Source organism: Poromitra crassiceps (assembly GCF_964638095.1).
Source record: "Poromitra crassiceps genome assembly, chromosome: 12".
Classification (NCBI taxonomy): Eukaryota; Metazoa; Chordata; class Actinopteri; order Beryciformes; family Melamphaidae; genus Poromitra; species Poromitra crassiceps.
Genome location: NC_139632.1, coordinates 16,222,361 through 16,242,067, shown reverse-complemented (window position 1 = coordinate 16,242,067; position 19,707 = coordinate 16,222,361). Strand labels below are relative to the sequence as shown.

At 44.8% G+C, this 19,707-nt stretch overlaps 1 protein-coding gene across 1 annotated transcript in view; it reads right to left on the bottom strand.

Annotated features, from left to right (window-relative positions):
- fbn2b (fibrillin 2b) overlaps positions 1-19,707 on the bottom strand; it is a 42,179-nt gene that overhangs the window by 10,318 nt on the left and 12,154 nt on the right. Inside the window, exons 18-46 of the mRNA XM_083648125.1 lie at positions 19,609-19,707; positions 19,354-19,479; positions 18,757-18,882; positions 17,657-17,779; positions 17,102-17,224; positions 16,779-16,904; positions 15,089-15,211; positions 14,399-14,521; positions 13,769-13,930; positions 13,549-13,617; positions 13,244-13,369; positions 12,937-13,062; positions 12,644-12,793; positions 12,442-12,513; positions 11,397-11,522; positions 10,482-10,607; positions 9,973-10,098; positions 9,710-9,826; positions 9,139-9,267; positions 8,917-9,036; positions 8,382-8,507; positions 8,087-8,239; positions 3,860-3,880; positions 2,939-3,004; positions 2,707-2,832; positions 1,671-1,790; positions 1,433-1,555; positions 1,119-1,250; positions 839-964 (exon numbers count right to left, since the gene is read on the bottom strand). The exon at positions 19,609-19,707 is cut by the window's right edge and continues 24 nt beyond it. Of these exons, the coding sequence (XP_083504251.1) occupies positions 839-964; positions 1,119-1,250; positions 1,433-1,555; positions 1,671-1,790; positions 2,707-2,832; positions 2,939-3,004; positions 3,860-3,880; positions 8,087-8,239; positions 8,382-8,507; positions 8,917-9,036; positions 9,139-9,267; positions 9,710-9,826; positions 9,973-10,098; positions 10,482-10,607; positions 11,397-11,522; positions 12,442-12,513; positions 12,644-12,793; positions 12,937-13,062; positions 13,244-13,369; positions 13,549-13,617; positions 13,769-13,930; positions 14,399-14,521; positions 15,089-15,211; positions 16,779-16,904; positions 17,102-17,224; positions 17,657-17,779; positions 18,757-18,882; positions 19,354-19,479; positions 19,609-19,707 (3,411 nt within the window). The remainder of the gene's footprint in view (positions 1-838; positions 965-1,118; positions 1,251-1,432; positions 1,556-1,670; positions 1,791-2,706; positions 2,833-2,938; positions 3,005-3,859; positions 3,881-8,086; positions 8,240-8,381; positions 8,508-8,916; positions 9,037-9,138; positions 9,268-9,709; positions 9,827-9,972; positions 10,099-10,481; positions 10,608-11,396; positions 11,523-12,441; positions 12,514-12,643; positions 12,794-12,936; positions 13,063-13,243; positions 13,370-13,548; positions 13,618-13,768; positions 13,931-14,398; positions 14,522-15,088; positions 15,212-16,778; positions 16,905-17,101; positions 17,225-17,656; positions 17,780-18,756; positions 18,883-19,353; positions 19,480-19,608) is intronic.

Below are 19,707 nucleotides of genomic sequence, written 5' to 3'. Positions count from 1 at the left end.
CTGTCTTTTACTCTTTTCGTGTGTGGAAATATAAAGAAATTAAGATAAGATGAAACTTTATTCATCCTTGTGGGAAAATTACAGCAAAAGTAACACAAAAATATTAAGTAAAATAAGCCACTGTGAGATTATACAAATATATGCTGCTGACAATATGAACACGATTAAGTATGGGTCGAATAGGTGAAGAATATGGGGATAGACTATGGATCAAATGATCATATTGCATTGTGGATCTTACACAGTTACTTAGGCTACATATGCTACTTACAAATGTTACTAGCAGTACACCACGACAGCTTACTTAAATATATTATATCTACTATATTTACTACGGAAAGAATAGGGACATTTTACAAAAGCATAAGCTTCATGATAAGTTTATATATTTCATGATTGTAAGCTATTTTCATGTGCTTAATTTGAAGCGTGCATTGTGGTCAGGTAAGTGTGGATGTGTGTGTGTGTGTGTGTGTGTGTGTGTGTGTGTGTGTGTGTGTGCGTGTGCATGTGCGTGCATGTACATTAGTTGTGTGGATGTCGCTGTTGTCAAGTGAAAATGCAATTGCATCTTCAAACTGTCACGTTTTCAGTAACTCAGAAAAAGAGCCTCGTTTTCTGCTTGAGAGCCATGCCAATTTTGAGTTTAATCCGTTTCAAAATGCCTTCATAAACACAAGCATTGTAGAATTCTCTCAACCCAAAGAGGAGCATGTAATCCTCGAATTAAAATCAAAATGAGAAAATCACCAAACACACCGACGGCGACAATATGTTGCTCAGCAGCAGTGATCTTATCGATACACTCGGTGCCAGTGGAGCTGAGCAGTGATCTTACCGATACACTCGGTGCCAGTGGAGCTGGGGTCGAAGCCGTTGTTGCACTCGCAGCGGTAGCTTCCCACCGTGTTGACGCAGCGGCCGTTCTTACAGATGCCAGGCTTGGCACGGCACTCGTTCAGGTCTGCCAGCGTACAGAACAGAGGGAGGGGGCAGGAAGAGGAGGATACATGGAGTCATCAGAAATCATAGCAGCAGCAGCAGCAGCAGCAGCAGCAGCACGCATTGTGTGGGGACTGGGGACTCCCTCTACTCTAGCTCAAAACACTTTCACTCACCCATACATCCCTCTCCGTCCGGTCTGCGCTGCATGCCAGGGGGGCAGATACACATGAAGGTACCAATCAGGTTCTTGCAGGTCATCCCCTTGGAGTCACAGTCATCCAAACCCTCCGAGCACTCATCCTGGTCTGGTGGAGGACAGTGACACAAGACCGATAGGTGAAACAACCACAACTAACGGAACAAAACGGAAGACGAGATTTATTTTGCTAGTCCCGTTTCACCGATGCAAACGAAATAAGGAAAGACCGAGGTGAAAGCGGAGATAGCAGGAGTCAAGCTCTAAGATAAAATGGTGTCTTTTACTCACCTCTGCACATGCGCTGGTCGTCCCGCAGCACGTAGCCAGAAGGACACATACACTCGTAGGAACCGAAGGTGTTGACGCAACGGAAAGCGCACAGCAGGGGGTTCTGCGAGCACTCATTGATGTCTGGAGAGAGAGAGAGAGAGAGAGAGAGAGAGAGAGGAGGTAGTTTAGATTGACTGTGAAAGGACGCATAAAAGACATTGAGTTGAGGAAGTGTGTGTGCGCGAGTGTGACTGACCTTCACAGGTCATCATGGGTCCGGGTTCGAAGCCCTCCTGGCACGAACACTCGAAGCCTCCCACCACGTTGGTGCAGGTTCCATTTCCACAGGGGTTTCCTATGGAGCACTCATCAGTGTCTACGGGGAGGAGAGATGGATTAGCTGATTAGACCACGGCAATATTGATGCCTTACAGAAAAAGACAAGCTCTGCTTCTGGGAAAATCACCCCCAAGCTTAAAGTGGTAAATAATCTGCTAAACTGTTTTTATACTGTTACTTTGACTGTCTCTGCCACTGTTTCTCCTTTTGCTCATATCTTTGGTACTAAATGCTCATTGCTATCCTTGATTTTTTTGTTGATATAGTTTGAGTTTCTCTAGATTCTTTGTCTGCAGCCATGGTGGCTACCGCTGATTTTCTTCTTCTTCAATATTTTATCTTTAAGATTTTCACAACATGAAAAACAAGAACAAACTCAGATACGGAAAAAGAAAAGAAAGAAAAAACATACACATATCATCAACATTCCAATGTGGTGCTACCAGCCACGTAAGGTGCCATGTGCTTGCAAGAGATGTTGTACATAGAATCCCACACAAGGAGTACAGGAGTACATTAGAAATCCGCTGGGCGAGTTACTTCACTTTTAACCTCGTCAAAGTAGGCCAGGAACGGGTCCAAGATAGTTGAAAATCCTTAAGTGAGGTAGTCCTCACGGACCTGAGTCTATCCATATGTATAACTGAGACCATGTCCGTCAGCCACAGCTGAAACGAAGGTGGAGAGGGGGACTTCCACTCCTTCAGAATGAGACTGTTGGCGACAGTCGTCGCCTGTGTCAGAGACTGTTGCACAGCCGTCGGGAGGAGCAGAGAGGATTCCGAGCGTGGCTACCGCTGCTTATGCTAACGACCAAGTTCTACCATTTATTCCAAACAAAACACTGTTGTTGCTGCTGCTGGAAATGTAAAATACATCACTTTCTGCGTGCCAGAGGATTTTTCCCAGGAAAGAGCTGCCTAAAACAGGACTAACAGGAGAGGCCGTCTCACCGATACAGTTGACTCCAGTGTAATCCAGGTTGTATCCAAAGGGACACTCGCAGCGGAACGAGCCGTCTGTGTTGATACAGATTCCGTTCTGACAGATGCCTGGGTTGTCCAGACACTCATTCATATCTAGAGGGAGAGAGAGAGACAGATGTTTACACATCTCTACCATGTGGCACCTTTACATTACATTCAACATTGATTCATAGCATTAGAGTGAAGCTGGAGCGCTCACCTTCCCGGGTGTCGCCCAGTCCAGGCAGAGCTCCATGTCCGTACGGGCACAGACTGTCAAAGGCAGCTGGAAACACAACAACAACACTTTGGATGTTATTGTATTTTTTTTTACTTACTTACTAGTGTGAATGTGTATGTCTATACAAACTTGTGCCTGCCTACATATACTGTAAATAGCGATCTTTTCCCAAAGTACTGCTGGTTCTTCTACTGCGCTGTTGGTATTTGGTTGGTATTTGGACGCCTGCAGTGTGCTATAGGAGCATCAATTGACGCATGTCAAACAAGGTGATCAATTAAGACTTTCAGTGTGTTCGGGGCTTAAGTCACAGTTCAGTGTGTGTGTGTGTGTGTGTGCGTGTGTGTGCAAGCATACGTGTGTGTGTGTGTGTGTGTGTGTGTGTGTGTGTGTGTGTGTGTGTGTGTGTGTGTGTTAGGGCTGTCCCAAACGATTATTTTCTTATCGATTCGACTAACGATTATTTTTTCGATTAGTCGATTAATCTAACGATTATTATTTTATTTTTTTTATTATATAACAATAAATTTACCCAAAACAAATAAATAACCAAAAACTTCTCAATTTCTGTATTTTATTTAACCATCTCATTCTCTTTAACAGTCCAACATAAAAATCTCTCAAATAAAATTAAAGCAAGAGCTTGTCCTCAAATAAAATGAATATAGTGCAATTCAAAATAAAATAGTAGAATAAATTAAATTCAAGTCACTTTCAGGAGGAATACCAAAAACCTTATGCAATGTCAACTGAGTTTAGCAGCAGTCCAACATAAAATCATCATCTTACAGTACAATGTTGTGCAATTTTCAGTAACAGTGCTCTTAATTTTGGAGAAAGACAAATGCTCCATGTAAGATGGTCACACATCATCCAGACACAAGGCTGGGAACTACTTACAGGTTTTCACAGATGGGTCTACTGTAAGGATCCACAGTCACAGGTAACAGGGGCGGGGGTGGTGATTCCCAGTAGAGGGTAGAGATCAGTAAAAGAACATCAGATTATTTAAGTGTTTATGCAGTTGAGCTAGTGGCAATTTTGTTAGCGTTAGAGTGGGTGGAGGAAGGGGTGGAAAATAAAGTAATAATTTGTAGTGATTCAGTGGCAGCGTTAGCAAGTATTAAAAATGGAGCAGGGAAAAGTCATCAGGATTTAGTATATGAACTGTTGTTTGTTAATTCAAGGTTAGTTAGGCAGGGGAAAACTATTAAGTTCATGTGGGTGCCAGCACATGTAGGAATCGCAGGTAATGAGAAAGCAGACAGGGCAGCAAAGGAGGCGATCAGGAGAGAACAGGTGGACATTGACATTAAACTTTCAAAATCAGAGGGGAAGAGTATAGTATGGAGGGAAATAGTTAAACAATGGCAACAGCAGTGGGATAGGGCAATAAAAGGGAGACATCTGCATAGTATACAAAATAAAGTGGGAGTGGTGGGGAATAGTGGGACTAATAGAATTGAACAGAGAGTTATAAGTAGATTGAGAATTGGGCACAGCAACTTAAATGGAACACTTAGTATAATAGGGAAGCACCCAACTGGGCATTGTAGTCAGTGTGAAGTAAGGGAGACGGTGGAGCATGTTCTGATCTCATGCAGGAGATATGAAGCAGAGAGGGTGATCATGATGACTGGACTGCAGAGACTGGGACAAATAGAGGCCAGTGTGAAGGCTATAATGGGATGTGTGGGAGTAGTGGAGGGGAAGAATATAGTGGTCAGTTTTTTGAGAGGAACTGGACTGTTAAAAAGACTGTAATGGAATAGGGCAGTGGTTCCCAACCTTTTTACACCAAGTACCACCTGAGAAAGTAGTTGGCTCTCCAAGTACCACCATATGACCGACGTTAAAATACAGTCTATTCAGCTATGCACAGTTCACGCAGGAGGCAAATTTATTCAAAATAACATTATTTATTGTAAACAAACAATAAATATCAACTGTAGAGTGTGTGTGTGTGTGTGTGTCTCTCTCTCTCTCTCTCGCTGCACTTGTGCTGGGTTGACTGCTGTCTTCACCTCCTTGTGCTTCATCGTTGCTGCTCTCCTCTACTACAGCTCTTTTACGATTCCCACTTTAGCATCCCTCCTCGTCTTTGTTCACCACTTGTGTAACCATGCGGGGCGGGCAGGTATAGTGTCCGTCAGAAACAAATATTTGTTTCTAAATCTCAAGACAACAAAATAAACCTCAATTTCAATGATCACAAGTTTATTTTCATTCATGGTATTATTTTGATAGATAAACATGTTTTACAATTGATTTTAAAGTTGGGTTTATTTCATAATTTAAACATTGAGATTCCAGGGATCAAGTACCACCAGCAGGGGGGGGCGCAAGTACCACCTATCTTGAGAAACACTGCCAATAATATTAATAGTAACTAGAATGTCTACATTTCCTACCGAAAATGTAATTGTGCTTGCTGTCCTCGCCATGCACCGCCTGGCTTGCAAGGTCCCTGCCAATGCAATTAGGGGGACTGATGCTGCCTTCCAGACACCTGGGACGTGGGTGTTTCCCAGTGGAAAAGTCCCAGTCCCCACCTTCAACACAATATTTCTCCTATAGGCTCAGAGTACATCCGTCCACACCTGTACCAAGTTTGGTTAGCATCGGACGATCTTTGTGAAATAGGCCCCACCCACCGAACTTTGGAAGTCGATTATATCGCAACGGTGCATTTTTTTTCAAAAACCACGAAACAGTGTTGTGCAGGACACTCATCACATGATGTGTGCTTTGGTTTGGTGAAGATTGGACAAAATTTCAAGGAGGAAGCGCAAAAAAACTGTTTTGGACAAAATTCAAAATGGCGGAAAATCTAGTCAGATGGAAATGGGCGTGGCCTAGATGAGTAGATGCGGAAGGACCCAAGGAATCCAGGGGGAAAAAAAGTTTGATGATAGACCCTACGGTTCAAAAGTTATGGAGCAGAATGTAAAGAGGGCTGTTATAGCGGCACCATCTGCTCAATTTGTGTAATATATTTCTGCTATAGGCTCAGAGTACATCCGTCCACACCTGTACCAAGTTTGGTTAGCATCGGACGATCTTTGTGAAATAGGCCCCACCCACAGAAGATTGGAAGTGGATTATATCGCAACGGTGCGTTTTTTTTCAAAAACTTCCAAATCAGTGTTGTGCAGGACAGTCCCCACATGAAGTGTGCTTTGGTTTGGTGAAGATTGGACAAAGTTTCAAGGAGAAATCGCAAAATAACGGTTTTGGACAAAATGCAAAATGGAGGAAAATCTAGATATACGGAAATGGGCGTGGCCTAGATGAGTAGATGTGGAAGGACCCAAGGAATCCAGGGGAAAAAGAAGTTTGACGATAGACCCTACGGCAAAGAACTTTTATGGAAAGAAATGACAGCTCCATATTGCCCCATTGCAACATCAGCGCCCAGCAGCCTCCGCCATTTTTTATTTTTGGAAGCGTGACAGCGCCAAAAGAACCTCGCACAGGCTCGCAGTGGTCAGCTGCGGTAGCGCTGGCCCCTATAATCAGCCTCTCTAAACAGTAACTCAACTGGAGAACACTCTAAACTTTGGGGATTCACATCTTTTCCGGCCGTACTGCAAATCTTGATTGAAGTGGTGTAGTGCAGGGATGTAAAACAACAACCATATTGTGGAAACTAAGCAAAATTTTTCGTTTTCTTTGTTTAGTTTTTTCAAGATAAATACCTAATGAAAAGCACCCGAGGTTCAACTCCCGTTGAGTTACTGTTTAGAGAGGCTGATTATACAGTAGGGGCCATCGCTACCGCAGCTGACCACTGCGAGGCGCATTCTGTTTCCAAAAATGGCCGGAGTGTCGTCTCTTTCCTTCCACGCTCTTTGCCTACGGTTCAAAAGTTATGGACCAAAAGGTAAGGAGGGCTGTTATAGCGCCACCATCTGGTCGATTGGTGTCATGTTTTCGGGGATAGTAAAAGACCCCTCTGGGAACCTCCCTACAAGGTTTGGTCGCTCTATGCCATATGGTTTCTGAGATACAGCTAATGGAATGCAAGTTTTTGCCAGATTTATCTAAACCCAATGCAAGTCAATGGGGAAAAAAATGGCGCTTAATGGCGAATAGCGCCCAAACAGCTTTCACAAACCCTTAGAAAAGTCATAGCATACATGTCCTCAATGAGCCGGTCATTTTGAGGTCTGGCATGTCTATGTCGTGCGAAAGATGTGGGAGTTATTACGCGCCAAACTTTTTGGCAGATAGAATAAGAATAATATTAAGTATGTCGGACTTCAAGATTGTGCCTTGCTTGTCAGCAAGCACAATAATTATTATTATTTCACTTTCACATGTTTGAAAACTACTACCGGTACTAATGACCACCATGGATTTTGCACCAAATTTTTTTTTTTTCTTTCACAGAGCCTTCCAAGTACCACCAGCAGGGGGCGCAAGTACCACCTACGGTACGTGTACCGTAGGTTGGGAACCACTGGAATAGGGGAACAGTGGATGTATTAGTCCAGAAGGAGGCGGTAATGCAACATTTTGGATGCCAACCGCCGTAAAAGAAGAAGAACAGACACAAGGCTGTTAGAAGAGTGTGCTGACGTCAAATGACGCTGCGCTGATGGATAAGCGCTTAACTTTTAACCATTTCGATTTCCACTTTCCATACGGACCCCAGTATTGGTTAGTTGTTTATAACGTGACTATATTTATAACGTTTATAACGTAGGCTACTCCTACTACAGCCAGAGTGCGACTTGTAGCTATTGCGCAACACACAGATTCAGCCCGCAAACCGGAGTACGTTATTAACGTTATAAATATAGTCACGACGTTAACAACTAACCAATGCTGGGGGTCCGTATTGAAAGTGGAAATCGAAATGGTTAAAAGTTAAATCAATTTGGTCATTCAGTGGCATTTTACTGCCATGTAAAGTAACGAAAAGCAACAGTTAGCCACTAAAATTAGCCACACGTGACGTGTCGAAGCACGTAGCGTGCGTCGACGTAATTACGTAGTCGACGTCATCGATTACGTCGACTCGCTGGGACAGCCCTAGTGTGTGTGTGTGTGTGTGTGCGTGTGTGCGCGCATACGTGTGTGTGTGTGTGTGTGTGTGTGTGTGTGTGTGTGTGTGTGACTCACCCTCGCTCTCTCGGGGGCACAGCTCACAGGGAAGGCCCCAGCCCTCTCCAGGCATCTTGCTGCAGCAGCACTTGGCCTTGGTGGTGTTGAAGGCTTTGGGAACGGAGCATTTCCCCGCCTCAAACTTGGTGAAGCAGAAACTCTGCCTGGTGTCTGTCATCGGGAAGCAAGAAGGGTTCAGTGGCGAGGAGGATAACATATCTCAGATCTCTACGCTCAGGATAGTTCACACACAGCAGCTCATCAACGCTCTCTGCTGAGGCCTAAGGTGAACGTTTTGTACAGTTTCTCTCACCGAAGCAGCGGCGTCCGTTGTCGGAGAGGACGAAGCCGGGCTCGCAGGTACACTGGAAGCTGCCGGGGGTGTTGGTGCACGTGCCAAACTGGCAGATGTTAGGTTCTACCTCACACTCGTTGATATCTGGGAGGGCAGAGAAAGATGGGAAGGGGGGGGGGGGGGGGGGGTGGTGAGTGGATGCAAGTGTGTGTGTGTGTGTGTGTGTGTGTGTGTGTGTGTGTGTGTGTGTGCGTGCGTGTGTGCGTGTGTGCGTGCGTGCGTGCGTGCGCTGGACCAGATGGCTGATGATGTGTAATGTCTCAGACACCCTGATGTTGAAGTGTATGTACAGTAGGTGTGTATCAGGGGTAGCTAGTTGAACAGGTGGGTTTGAGTATGTATGGAGGACATACTGTAGATAGAGTCTAGTGTGTGTATATCATTGCATGTGTTATGTGTGTATGTGTGTGTGTGTGTGTGTGTGTGTGTGTGTGTGTGTGTGCTGTGTGTGTATGTGTGCGCGCGTGTGCGTGCGTGTGTGTGTGTGTCTTACCTATACACTGGTCATTTTGCACCTCGTATCCAGGAGGGCAGATGCATCTGAAGGATCCGTCCAGGTTCTGACACGTTCCCGGAGAACAAGTGCCAGGCAGACTCGTACACTCATTGATATCTGCAGAGAAAGGGGACAACGTGCGAGTGTGTGTTGGTGCGTGTGACAATCAAAGAGAGAGAGAGAGAGACATTGGACATGTACAGGTAATCACTCACTTACCGACACAGTTCTTTGCATCTGGAGTATTCTCATAGCCGTCCTGGCAGAGACACTGGAAGGAGCCCAGCCCGTTGATACACTGTCCGTACCTACAGACTTGCCCCTGGAGGGAGCTGCACTCATCGATGTCTGCGTGGAAAACACAGGCAGGCAGAGGATTAAGCGTCTCCAAACACACCTTCGATTCTGGGCAGTGCACATGGGCAACGCTGCCAGCAACAGAAAACAAAGTGAGACATCGGGCGCAGAAATATGATTAATATTTTTTCCTGGCATCAAGAATTTCTGAAAAACCTGTGTTGTGTCCAACCGCCTTAGTTACTCAGTTGATAACATTTTAAATATAGTTTGATATACTCACCTACAAAGCCAAGGAGCAGTAACTTACTAAGACTAAGAGAATCTACCCTTGTGTCTAGCCAAACCTATTACTGGCACATAAATGGATAGATGATTCTTTGTTGACATGAACCTGTTACCCTACTCATGACTTGGACCGTTAAAACACAGAAACGACTAACAGCTGTTTGTTTAGTGTGGCAGTATATCATCATGATCCAGAGGTACGTACCCATGCAGTCGTTGTTGTGCGTGAGCTCGAAGCCGGGGAAGCACAGACAGTTGTAGGAACCCACCGTGTTTTTACAGGTACCGTTACCACAGGGCTGTCTGTCACACTCGTCGATGTCTGAAATACACAGAGAGAGAGCTGTATCGAGAGCGGGTTAAACACTGAAAGAGTCAGACAGTTCTATAGTGGTTGTAGTGGAACCATCCAACCCGCTCTACGTGTTGTGAGTGTGTCTGAGTTTAGGTGTAGACTGTCCCTCTCACCCAGGCACATGGTCTGGTCAGCAGTCGCCTTGAAGCCGTTGTGGCAGAGACAGCGGTAGCTTCCCTGGGTGTCAATGCACTCTCCATGGCTACACACGTTAGGAATCTCCTGGCACTCATTACGGTCTGAGAGAAAGAGAGAGAGACACACACACACACACAGAGGAAGAGAGAGAGGGGGGAGAGAGATGGGAAGAGAGGGAGAGAGAGAGGGAGACAGCCATGCAGACAGACGACAGCCAAAGAGAGATAGATGGAAAGAGGATTAACATATTATACAGTATACACTATTATCATTCACAATAATTCGTGTTTCATTGACGTCCGATGTAAACTAACCTACCAGAGGCAAATAACACATAGCAGTCCTTCAACACATAGCATGCATAGTTAGACTCAGTTTACCAACCACTGTGTTACACTTCCCTCACAACCACCGACACCATAAATCTACCTGTTGCTCTGCGATGGTAAACCCCAACTAGGGCTGTCAGAGAGGCCGGACTCACCCACGCAGGCCCCGCTGGGGGACAGTTTGAAGCCGGGCGAGCATTCGCAGCGGTAGCTGCCCGGAATGTTGATACAGTTGGCATTGCGTTGGCACAGGTTGTCCCCACTGTTACACTCGTCAATATCTGAGAGGGAAGAAGAAAGGGGAGAAAGAGTGGACATCAATCACAGGCCGATAACTGTCTGGCGGGAGCAGGAAGTGATGTTGCTTACAGAGTGGGCAGCAGGACAGCAAACACATCGGGCGCCATCTTGGCTCTGGTACAGCACAGGCAGTCAGTCGCTGGCTGCCTCTGGGTGATTGAAAGCCCTGGCAGGCGACCGCAGGCTCCCATACAGAGCCAATACACTTGTCTTTACAAGGGGATAACTCATGTGGGAACGGGCTGCATTAACTCCACTGAGTGGAGCGCTTGTAAAACTGTCTTCCTGCCAGTGACTGAGTGAGTGCGACTGTATTTATGTGCATAGGTGAGCGTGTGTGTGTGTGCGTGCTTGTTTATGTGCGTGTGTGCGTGTTTGTGTGTATATGCGAGTGTCTGTGTGTCAGTCTGTGTGTGCACGCGCGCAATTGTGTCTGTGTTTACAGTAGTGTGGAAATGGCAGTAAGTGCTTGTACTTAAGACAGTAACTGTTTGAGAGAAGCGTGTGTGTGTGTGTGTGTGTGTGTGTGTGTGTGTGTGAGAGAGAGAGAGAGAGAGAGAGAGAAAGAGAGAGAGAGAGGGACATGGACTGGATATTTTCCTGGATATTTGCACTATTGTCTCATAATGATTTTATTTTTATTTTTATTGTGCAAGTAAAAAAAAAAGAAGACTTTTCATATATTGATCATTGATATCAAGCATGATGATCCTCTGTCACACAGAAGATTGCCAGAGAGGAAAGGTGTATTTGAGGCCTGAGGCTCTTACCTTCACAGATGAGCAGGATGTTGTTGTAGCTGAAACCCATGGGGCATTCACAGCGGAAGCTTCCTATCTGGTTGATACACACTCCATTGGCACAGATACCAGGGATCTCCCTGCACTCATCAATATCTGCACAAAACAACCAGTCAGATATCAGGGATCTCCCTGCACTCATCAATATCTGCACAAAACAACCAGTCAGATATCAGGGATCTCATTGCACTCATCAATATCTGCAGTGGCGCTGGAAGTACTTTTAGGTAGGGGTGCTGCAAGGCCGTAGCCACCGATTCAACATTGGGGGGGATGGCTGCCGGCGACCATAGGTCGCCGCCAATTTTTTTTTGGCCACTTTGTCGCCAGATTAGAGGAATATTAACATTAAGATTAGACTGTTGTGTCATTATTCAGTCACCTTTTCTCACTCACCTCCATGTCACCACTTGCTCCCACTGCTGTGTTAGAATCCTCATTCTCTCTCCCACCCTTTTTGGACTTTTAGCCATATTTAGAGGAATATTTAATTTTAAATTAACATTAGGATTATACTGTTGTGTTGATTATACTGTACTCCTCCCATATATCCAGGGCCGGATTAATAGTACCATGGGCCCCCGGGGCTATTAATTTTCTAAGCTATTCATTTAGCCTTTTAGTCATAAAGATTATATCTTCCAGACTGAAATGTTATAACAGAAGTGGAGTATTGGCCAGAATTACATGAACATTTGGACACTTATTCAGCGGGTATTTTGCATGTTGCGTTCAGGTGCAATTTTTTTTTTTTTTTTTTTACATCTCTTGCCACTAGGGGGTGCTGCAGCGCCCACCGCACCGTGCTTCCAGCACCGTTGATTATCTGCACAAAACAACCAGTCGGAGATTGATTTAAAGAATTAATGTTCTAATGCAATCTAGAAAACAGTATTTAGTCAAAGCCTACACTGAAAGTACCTCTTAAGACGCTGATGGTTACACAGCATCAGAACCAAGCCGTGTTTTACAGGTCAGTACTGAGGTGACCTCTGATGACCTTAGATGAACTTACCAACTGGTTTGCCAGTGTGGATGTCGATGATGAAGCCAGGAGCCTGGTTACCACACAGTAACTGGTACTCAGCTGAAACAGGCAGGAGAGCAGAGAGCCAATGGAATCAAACAACATGTTTTGATAATTATGATAAAAATGTAAACTAATGTATTGATTGGAAGGGTGGTTGTACTGTGTTGGTGTGGGCATTGACACTCACAGGTGGCCGGTGTGGGACAGGCCTCACAGGGCTTGTTCCAGGCTTTGCCCACATTGTAGGCACAGCAGCACATCTTCTTGGTCATGTTGAAGGACAGCTCATTCTCACACGTGTCGTTGTAGTTACGGTAACACACACTCTTCCTCATGTCTGCATTACAAGGAGGGAGAAAATCAAGAAAAGTGCCATTTAAACTTTTCTTATAATGAATTTAAATTATTTACATTTATTATAAAGAATATATTTATGATGTCTAATTTTGTTATCAAAGAGATGGCGGCTCTCCCACTCACCCATGCAGTTGTTTCCTCCATTGACCTGCATGTACTCAGGTGGACACACGCAGGTGTAGTTGCCCAGAGTGTTGTAGCAGGTACCAGGCCCACAGATCCCAATGTGGGTTGTGCACTCGTCAATATCTGCACAGAAAAAGAAAAGACACGAGATATGATGACAGATACTAATATAATATTACAGGTGAGCCATATGAAATGAATGGAAGACCAATTGGATTTGTGCATCAATACAGCTTGGTGAATAAGAATGACTTAAATAGAATATAATGAAGTTATTCAATGAAGTTTCTCTTTTGGTCCTTACCCTCACAGATGCGGGTCTCCTCATTGAGATAATAGCCTGCTGGGCATTCACACTGGAAGCTGCCAAAGGTGTTAACACAGTTTCCACCCTGGCACAGGCCCGGCAGCTCCTGGCACTCATCAATATCTGGGGCAGACAGAGAGGATCATTGACTGATGTGACAGCAATCTAGTGTCAGTTAATACACTGACTTCTGCTGTATTCTGATATACAGTAGAAGGCAAAAATACACTTTCAACGTGTTGCAGTTGCTGTTGTTGAACGACAGCGGAACTGGCCAATAAAGAGAGAGATGGATGACTCACCTTCCAGGATAACAGTGATGGGGTTGGGTCTGAATCCCTCTCCTCCAGGGCAAAGAGTCTTGTATTCCGCTGCAGATAAGACCAAGATGTATGTGACTGTTACTTTAGCTTTCAGCAAGGCTATAACCTTTTTTTTGCCAAGACAGATGATTGCATTAGCATAATGGATGCACAATTGGCGGTAAATGCTATACTTAGTCGATCACGCTCTAGTACATACTGGAGTTGGGGGCGGGGCAGAGTTCACAGGGGTTTCCCCAGGCTCCTCCCAGGGAGCAGCAACAGGAGGCTCTGGTCACGCCCACTCCGATCTCCGCACTGCAGGAGATTCCTCCGTCGCCACGGTTCAGCGTATCCAGGAAACAGTTGCCAACACGGGTATCTGAGGTAGACGCACGGTTTCTTATCAATACTTTTTTCTTTTTTTTTACCTTTTATCTGACAGGATTGTGTGAGTGAGTTAATGAAATGAGCAGTGCTTTGGCTTATTGTCCCTCATATGAAATGCTTTTATTAAATGTGATATCTCAGACACCACTGGTCTGATTTTGACCAAACCTGGAGGGATGACACATCTTGGTACTATGTTGAACTGATCAGCCTGATGTGAAAGCTATAATTAAAATTTTTTTTAATTTGACTTTGATGTTCACGGTAAATTTTCACTTGCTGGGATGATGTATCTTGTTACTGATTGGCCCAAGGCGTGCCTGCATCATTCATGGAGAACGAAAGTTGTACACGTCAGCATTTCTTTCTTACTTAAAACCTGCTTTGCTTATTTATTAATTGGCTCATCGATCTCACCCTCGCCATAGACCTAGAACTGCCAGCTCCCAGAGCCACTCACCCACGCAGCCCACTCCAGTGGGGTTGAGCTCAAAGTCAGGTGGGCAGTTACACAGGTAGCCCCCTGGGGTGTTCACACACAGCCCGTTGATGCAGTTCACTGGGTCTGCACACTCGTTGACATCTGCAGTATGTAACGAAACACAGGCTCAAAAACACACAGACACACAGACACACACACACACACACACATATACAGACATCCTGAGCTGGATGAACCCATTAGTTCATATAGAGACTGCTGTGAAAGTTGAAAGGAGAGAGACTTTTTCTCTACTATCCATTATTCATACGAGTGACTCTTGTTATTGCCACAAACTAGCTGAGGGTGCACATTTGAAGGTGAGCTGTAGAGAGATTGAAAAATGAAGGGGATAAATAGATGGCTAAATTGATAAGTAATGGTTGCCAAACTGCAACATGAATATATGATAGTGTCAGTAATGGCCCAAATAAAACAGAAGATAAATAACATGGACTGACTGATGTGAAGTCACATTCTTCTTAGTTACTGCGATCACTCAATAGCTGTCTCGCTTAACGACATTGTTTACCGCTTAGATGTTATCTAATTTAAAAAAAAATACTATAGTGCATGAAGGTATTGTTTTCAGTGAAATATAGACATGCCTGTTCTAGTCCGTAATCTTCCTGCGCTAAGTGACTACAGCCGCAGAGGTCGTATACTGACCGGTGCAGTTTCCTCCGCTGCGGTCCAGTTCGTAGCCGTCGTCACACACACAGCGGAACATCCCTGGAAGGTTCTGGCACGTTCCAAACACACAGATGTTCTGGAAATTACACTCGTCAATGTCTGGGGCAGAGGGGGACACGGAGGGAAAAAAATGTTAATTACACTTCCTGTAAACAAGAGAGAAAGAACAGAGCTCAGAAGTAGATGGGCTTTGATTGAATATCAGGAAACTCCATGGATGACATTCCTCTCTGACCACAGCTACATAAAAATAGTCTGTAAAACCGGCAATTAAATTTTATTAGCTTTCTGCAGGATTCTTAGCTGCGACCAGCAGCTCGATGTCTGTCGGTCTGTCGGTCTGTCGGTCAGTCAGTCGGTCTACAAACCCTTCTGCGGGCAGTTTTCGCCCTAGGAGGCTGAAATTTGGCATGGAGCTCAAGTGTGCATGTGTGTGTAAAGGTGTGTGTGTTCATGCCAATAAGCTAAAAGGGGGAGATTTGAAAGCGAAATGCAGGGTGGCAGAGGCAGAGTAGGGTGGACTGCCCCTGCCATCCTGCATTTTGGACATTTGCATAATGTGGTTGCAGCTATTGTAAATTTATTGTAAACTGATTCTTCATTAAAGTGCTAATCTATCAGAATCAGAATCAGAATCAGAAAGACTTTAATGATCACCGGGGGGAAATTGGGACAAGTTACAGCTGCTCGCACTCAGAACACACATAGCATAACACAGTATCACACATTATCTCCCTAAACGTAAACAGTCAATACAATAAGTAAAATGCAGTAAAATGCAATAGAGTAAACTAAAATAAGTAGAGTAAGTAGAATAAAGTAGAATAAAGTAGAATGTACAGTACGTTGCATCAAATTGCAGTTATTGCACACTGGAATTATATTAAGTCAGCTTGCACATTACATGTGGCTCAGCTAAGGCACAGTTAACCTATCGGCTGACTCAGTCTCAGGGAGACTGAGTCTGAGTTTCTACTACCATTGAACAGGTGTGCTGGGTGCTGTGGTAGCAATGTCTGTAAGAATGATCTGAGACAGGAAAGTTAAGAAATGGCCCTTTGTTTGCAAACAGTGGCACGACGTTCACCCAACAAGTGTGTGAAGCAAACGCACAGAACAGAACAACGATCTCTTCTGTCTTATAGCTGAGGTTCGGCGGGGCGACCCGCCCTCCTTAAATTATGTAAGTGGAAGCCTAGTATGGCACGTCATAAGCTGTCATAACTTGTCCCATAAACTGTCATAACTTATCTCATAAACTGTCATAATTTATCTCCTAAGCTGTATGAAAACAGGGGCATTTACTAACGGTGCAATGCCCTTTTATAGAGCAAGTGGTCTCAGGCCCTGTGATAAGCTTTCCTTATGACAGTTGGCTATGATTTAGCTTTTACTGGATCCTCAGAGTCCTCAGAGGACTTCATAAATCAAATATATAATAACATGCAGAATATATATATGGGAAGGATCCAGAGATGATAAAGTTTCGATGATAAGGTTTCGAGTTTCGAACAAAGGCCCATTAACTGGCGATGATTGATCTTTCGGGTAAGGCAGCGAGACAGTTGAAAAACTGCACCTTCACACAGATGGAAAAGAACAAAGTATAGTATATATTGAAGGTATAACATAAAAGTATGATTTCAGCTAGTGAGTAGTACGGTACCTTGACAGGCCTTGCTGTCGTCTGTAGGAGTGAAGCCCATCTCGCACTCGCAGCGGTAGCCGCCTGGAGCGTTCAGACACTGGCCGTTCTCACACAGGTTCACGTTGTCCGCACACTCGTCCATATCTGAAGCAGGATGGATGAGGGGGTTGCAAGTAAGAGGATGGAATACATTTGATCAATTCTGTATGCAAGAAACCCAATGCACACGCACGCACGCACGCAGACACACACACACACACACACACACACACACACACACACACACACACACACACTTTCATCAGCATTTCAATGACATCATGTGTGTCTGTTGTCTCGACCTGAGCAGGAGAAGCCGTCTCCGTTGAAGCCCTCCTTGCATGTGCAGCGGTAGGAACCCGGTGTGTTGACACAGTCTGCGTTGAGGTTGCAGTTATGATCCTCTGCAGAGCATTCATCCTGGTCTAGAGAGAGACAGACAGACAGAGAGAGAGACAGACAGACAGAGAGAGAGACAGAGAGACAGACAGAGAGAGAGACAGAGAGACAGACAGAGAGACAGACAGACAGACAGACAGACAGAGAGACAGACAGACAGACAGACAGAGAGACAGACAGACAGACAGAGAGACAGACAGACAGAGAGACAGACAGACAGACAGACAGACAGACAGACAGACAGACAGACAGACAGACAGACAGACAGAGAGAGAGAGAGAGAGAGAGAGAGAGAGAGAGGAAAAAGTACAGAAAATAATGTAATTACAATAAGCAAAACGCAAAATATTCATGGGTACAAGAAACATTTGTGGTCCTTTATTTGACCTGTTGAACTGGTCCCACAATATAAAACTCTCAGGTGTACACATCACCCGCTGCTGTGTGGACTCACTCACCCACACACTTGATGCCGTCTCCCACCCAGCCGTCTCGGCAGCGGCATTTGAAGCTTCCAGGAACGTTGACGCAGGCGGCGTGCATGTCACAGTTATGAGCCCCGATCTCACACTCATCAATATCTGGAGGGAGATGTCAACCAATTAGCCAACTAACAGATAGTCGTGGTGATAGTTTTCACTGGCAACATAAAACAAAATAAGTTAAAATTGTGGTCCAAATCTTACTACTATAATTGGAGCGCTGTCTGTTTGTTTGTCCGGAGTTGCAAGGCACACCGTTGCTAAATTTTTTGCCAAAATTGGCTAAAAAATGTTTCAGGGGTCTGGAATAAATCTGGTGCAAAAAAAAACATGGAAAAAAATCCACCCATGGGGGGCACTACAGCGATATTTTACGTTTTTAGGCCTTCACACTCACAGAGCCATTGTGACATCATCAGCATCCCTTCCTCCCTCCCTTCCCCCTGATGATGTCACCAATGAATCACAATTGATTGAGTGACATCACTGATGACACCATCACTGATGATATCATTCACTGATGACATCACAATTGCTCGAGTATACAAACATTTCCATAACTGCGCCCATGGCGCATCATCTCCAGAGTCTCCACCCTCGAATGTCTGCTTGATTTCTAGTATAAGCAATAAATTTAAGTAATGGGATTGGCTTTTATTCTGCATCTGACTGATGGAGCTCTTTGCAAGAAATGACAGTGTAAGATTTCATGTCTGTTGGACTGAAATGCTCCTGTATTTATGACATGCAATGAGATGTGACAGTTGTTTCCATCTACATTTATTTTAAACTATAAATCTTGACAAGATATCCAGTAGTTAGTCATTTATAAACTGCAGTGAACTATGGTTGCCAAGCAGAGAGTAAGTTTTGATGATGTTAGCAGTGGCTGAGTCTTCAGATACTGTATGCCATAAGCATAAATGATCAGGTCCAAAAATCTAGACCAAGGACTCACACAGAGACCAGCACCTCTCAGTGACAGCTCAGGCCCTGGCGTGCGTGTGTGCGTGTGTGCGTGTGTGCGTGTGTGTGTGTGTGTGTGTGTGTGTGTGTGCGCGTGCGTGCGCGCGTACCCGTGCAGCCCGTGGAGCCCTTCTTGACAAAGTATCCCAGCTGACAGTGGCAGATGAAGGCGCCTTTGGTGTTCTCGCAGTCGCCATGGAGACAGATGTTTGGGTTCAAGTCACACTCGTTCACATCTGGACAGACATACAGACAGAGACAATATTATGTGAATGTTATGGCCTTAGAGCAGACAGAATATGAGACTGACTGAGCAAATCTCAGAGATACCCAGACGAGGGGAAAAAACAGACTCAGAGGGACTGAATGAATATATGAATGAGGCGCAGAAAAAAACAAAAGAAAAGGACAAAAAAGCGACACAGAGAGAGAGGTAGAAAGATAGACAGACAACGATAAAGTCAAAATATAGTAATTCTGTGTTCCAGACAACTCGGAGGTTGAGATTTTCCGACCTCCTACTAGAAAAGGTACACTGAAAGGCCATACAAACTCAGAGTTCCTATGTATAGTTGTATGACGTCACCCAACACACAACAGCGTTGTGCACCTGGAACGCTTGGAGGTCGGAAATCGGAAATTGTCAACTGGGAAATACCCACTGCCACCTCCGAGTTGTCTGGAACACAGCATGTTCTTTCTCTCACCGATGCAGGTCCTCATGTCCATGGAAGCCATGAAGCCATCGTAACACAGACAGCGGTATTCTCCAGGGATGTTGGTGCACTGGCCTCCATCACAGATGTCTGGGCTTTCCTCACACTCATCAATATCTGAACAAAAATATAAGTTATTGTGTTGTAGCTCCTTTTTGATGTCATGCGAAACTCATTTCTAGGTACAGAGTTGATTGTTATATACATGTACCATCAATATGACAATGATATATACTGTTTGATTACCTGCGCAGGTCCTGAGGTCAGGCATGAGCGCGTAGCCTTCACTACAGCTGCACTCGTAGCTGCCCTCCGAGTTGGTGCAGTGGGTGTCACAGCCTCCGT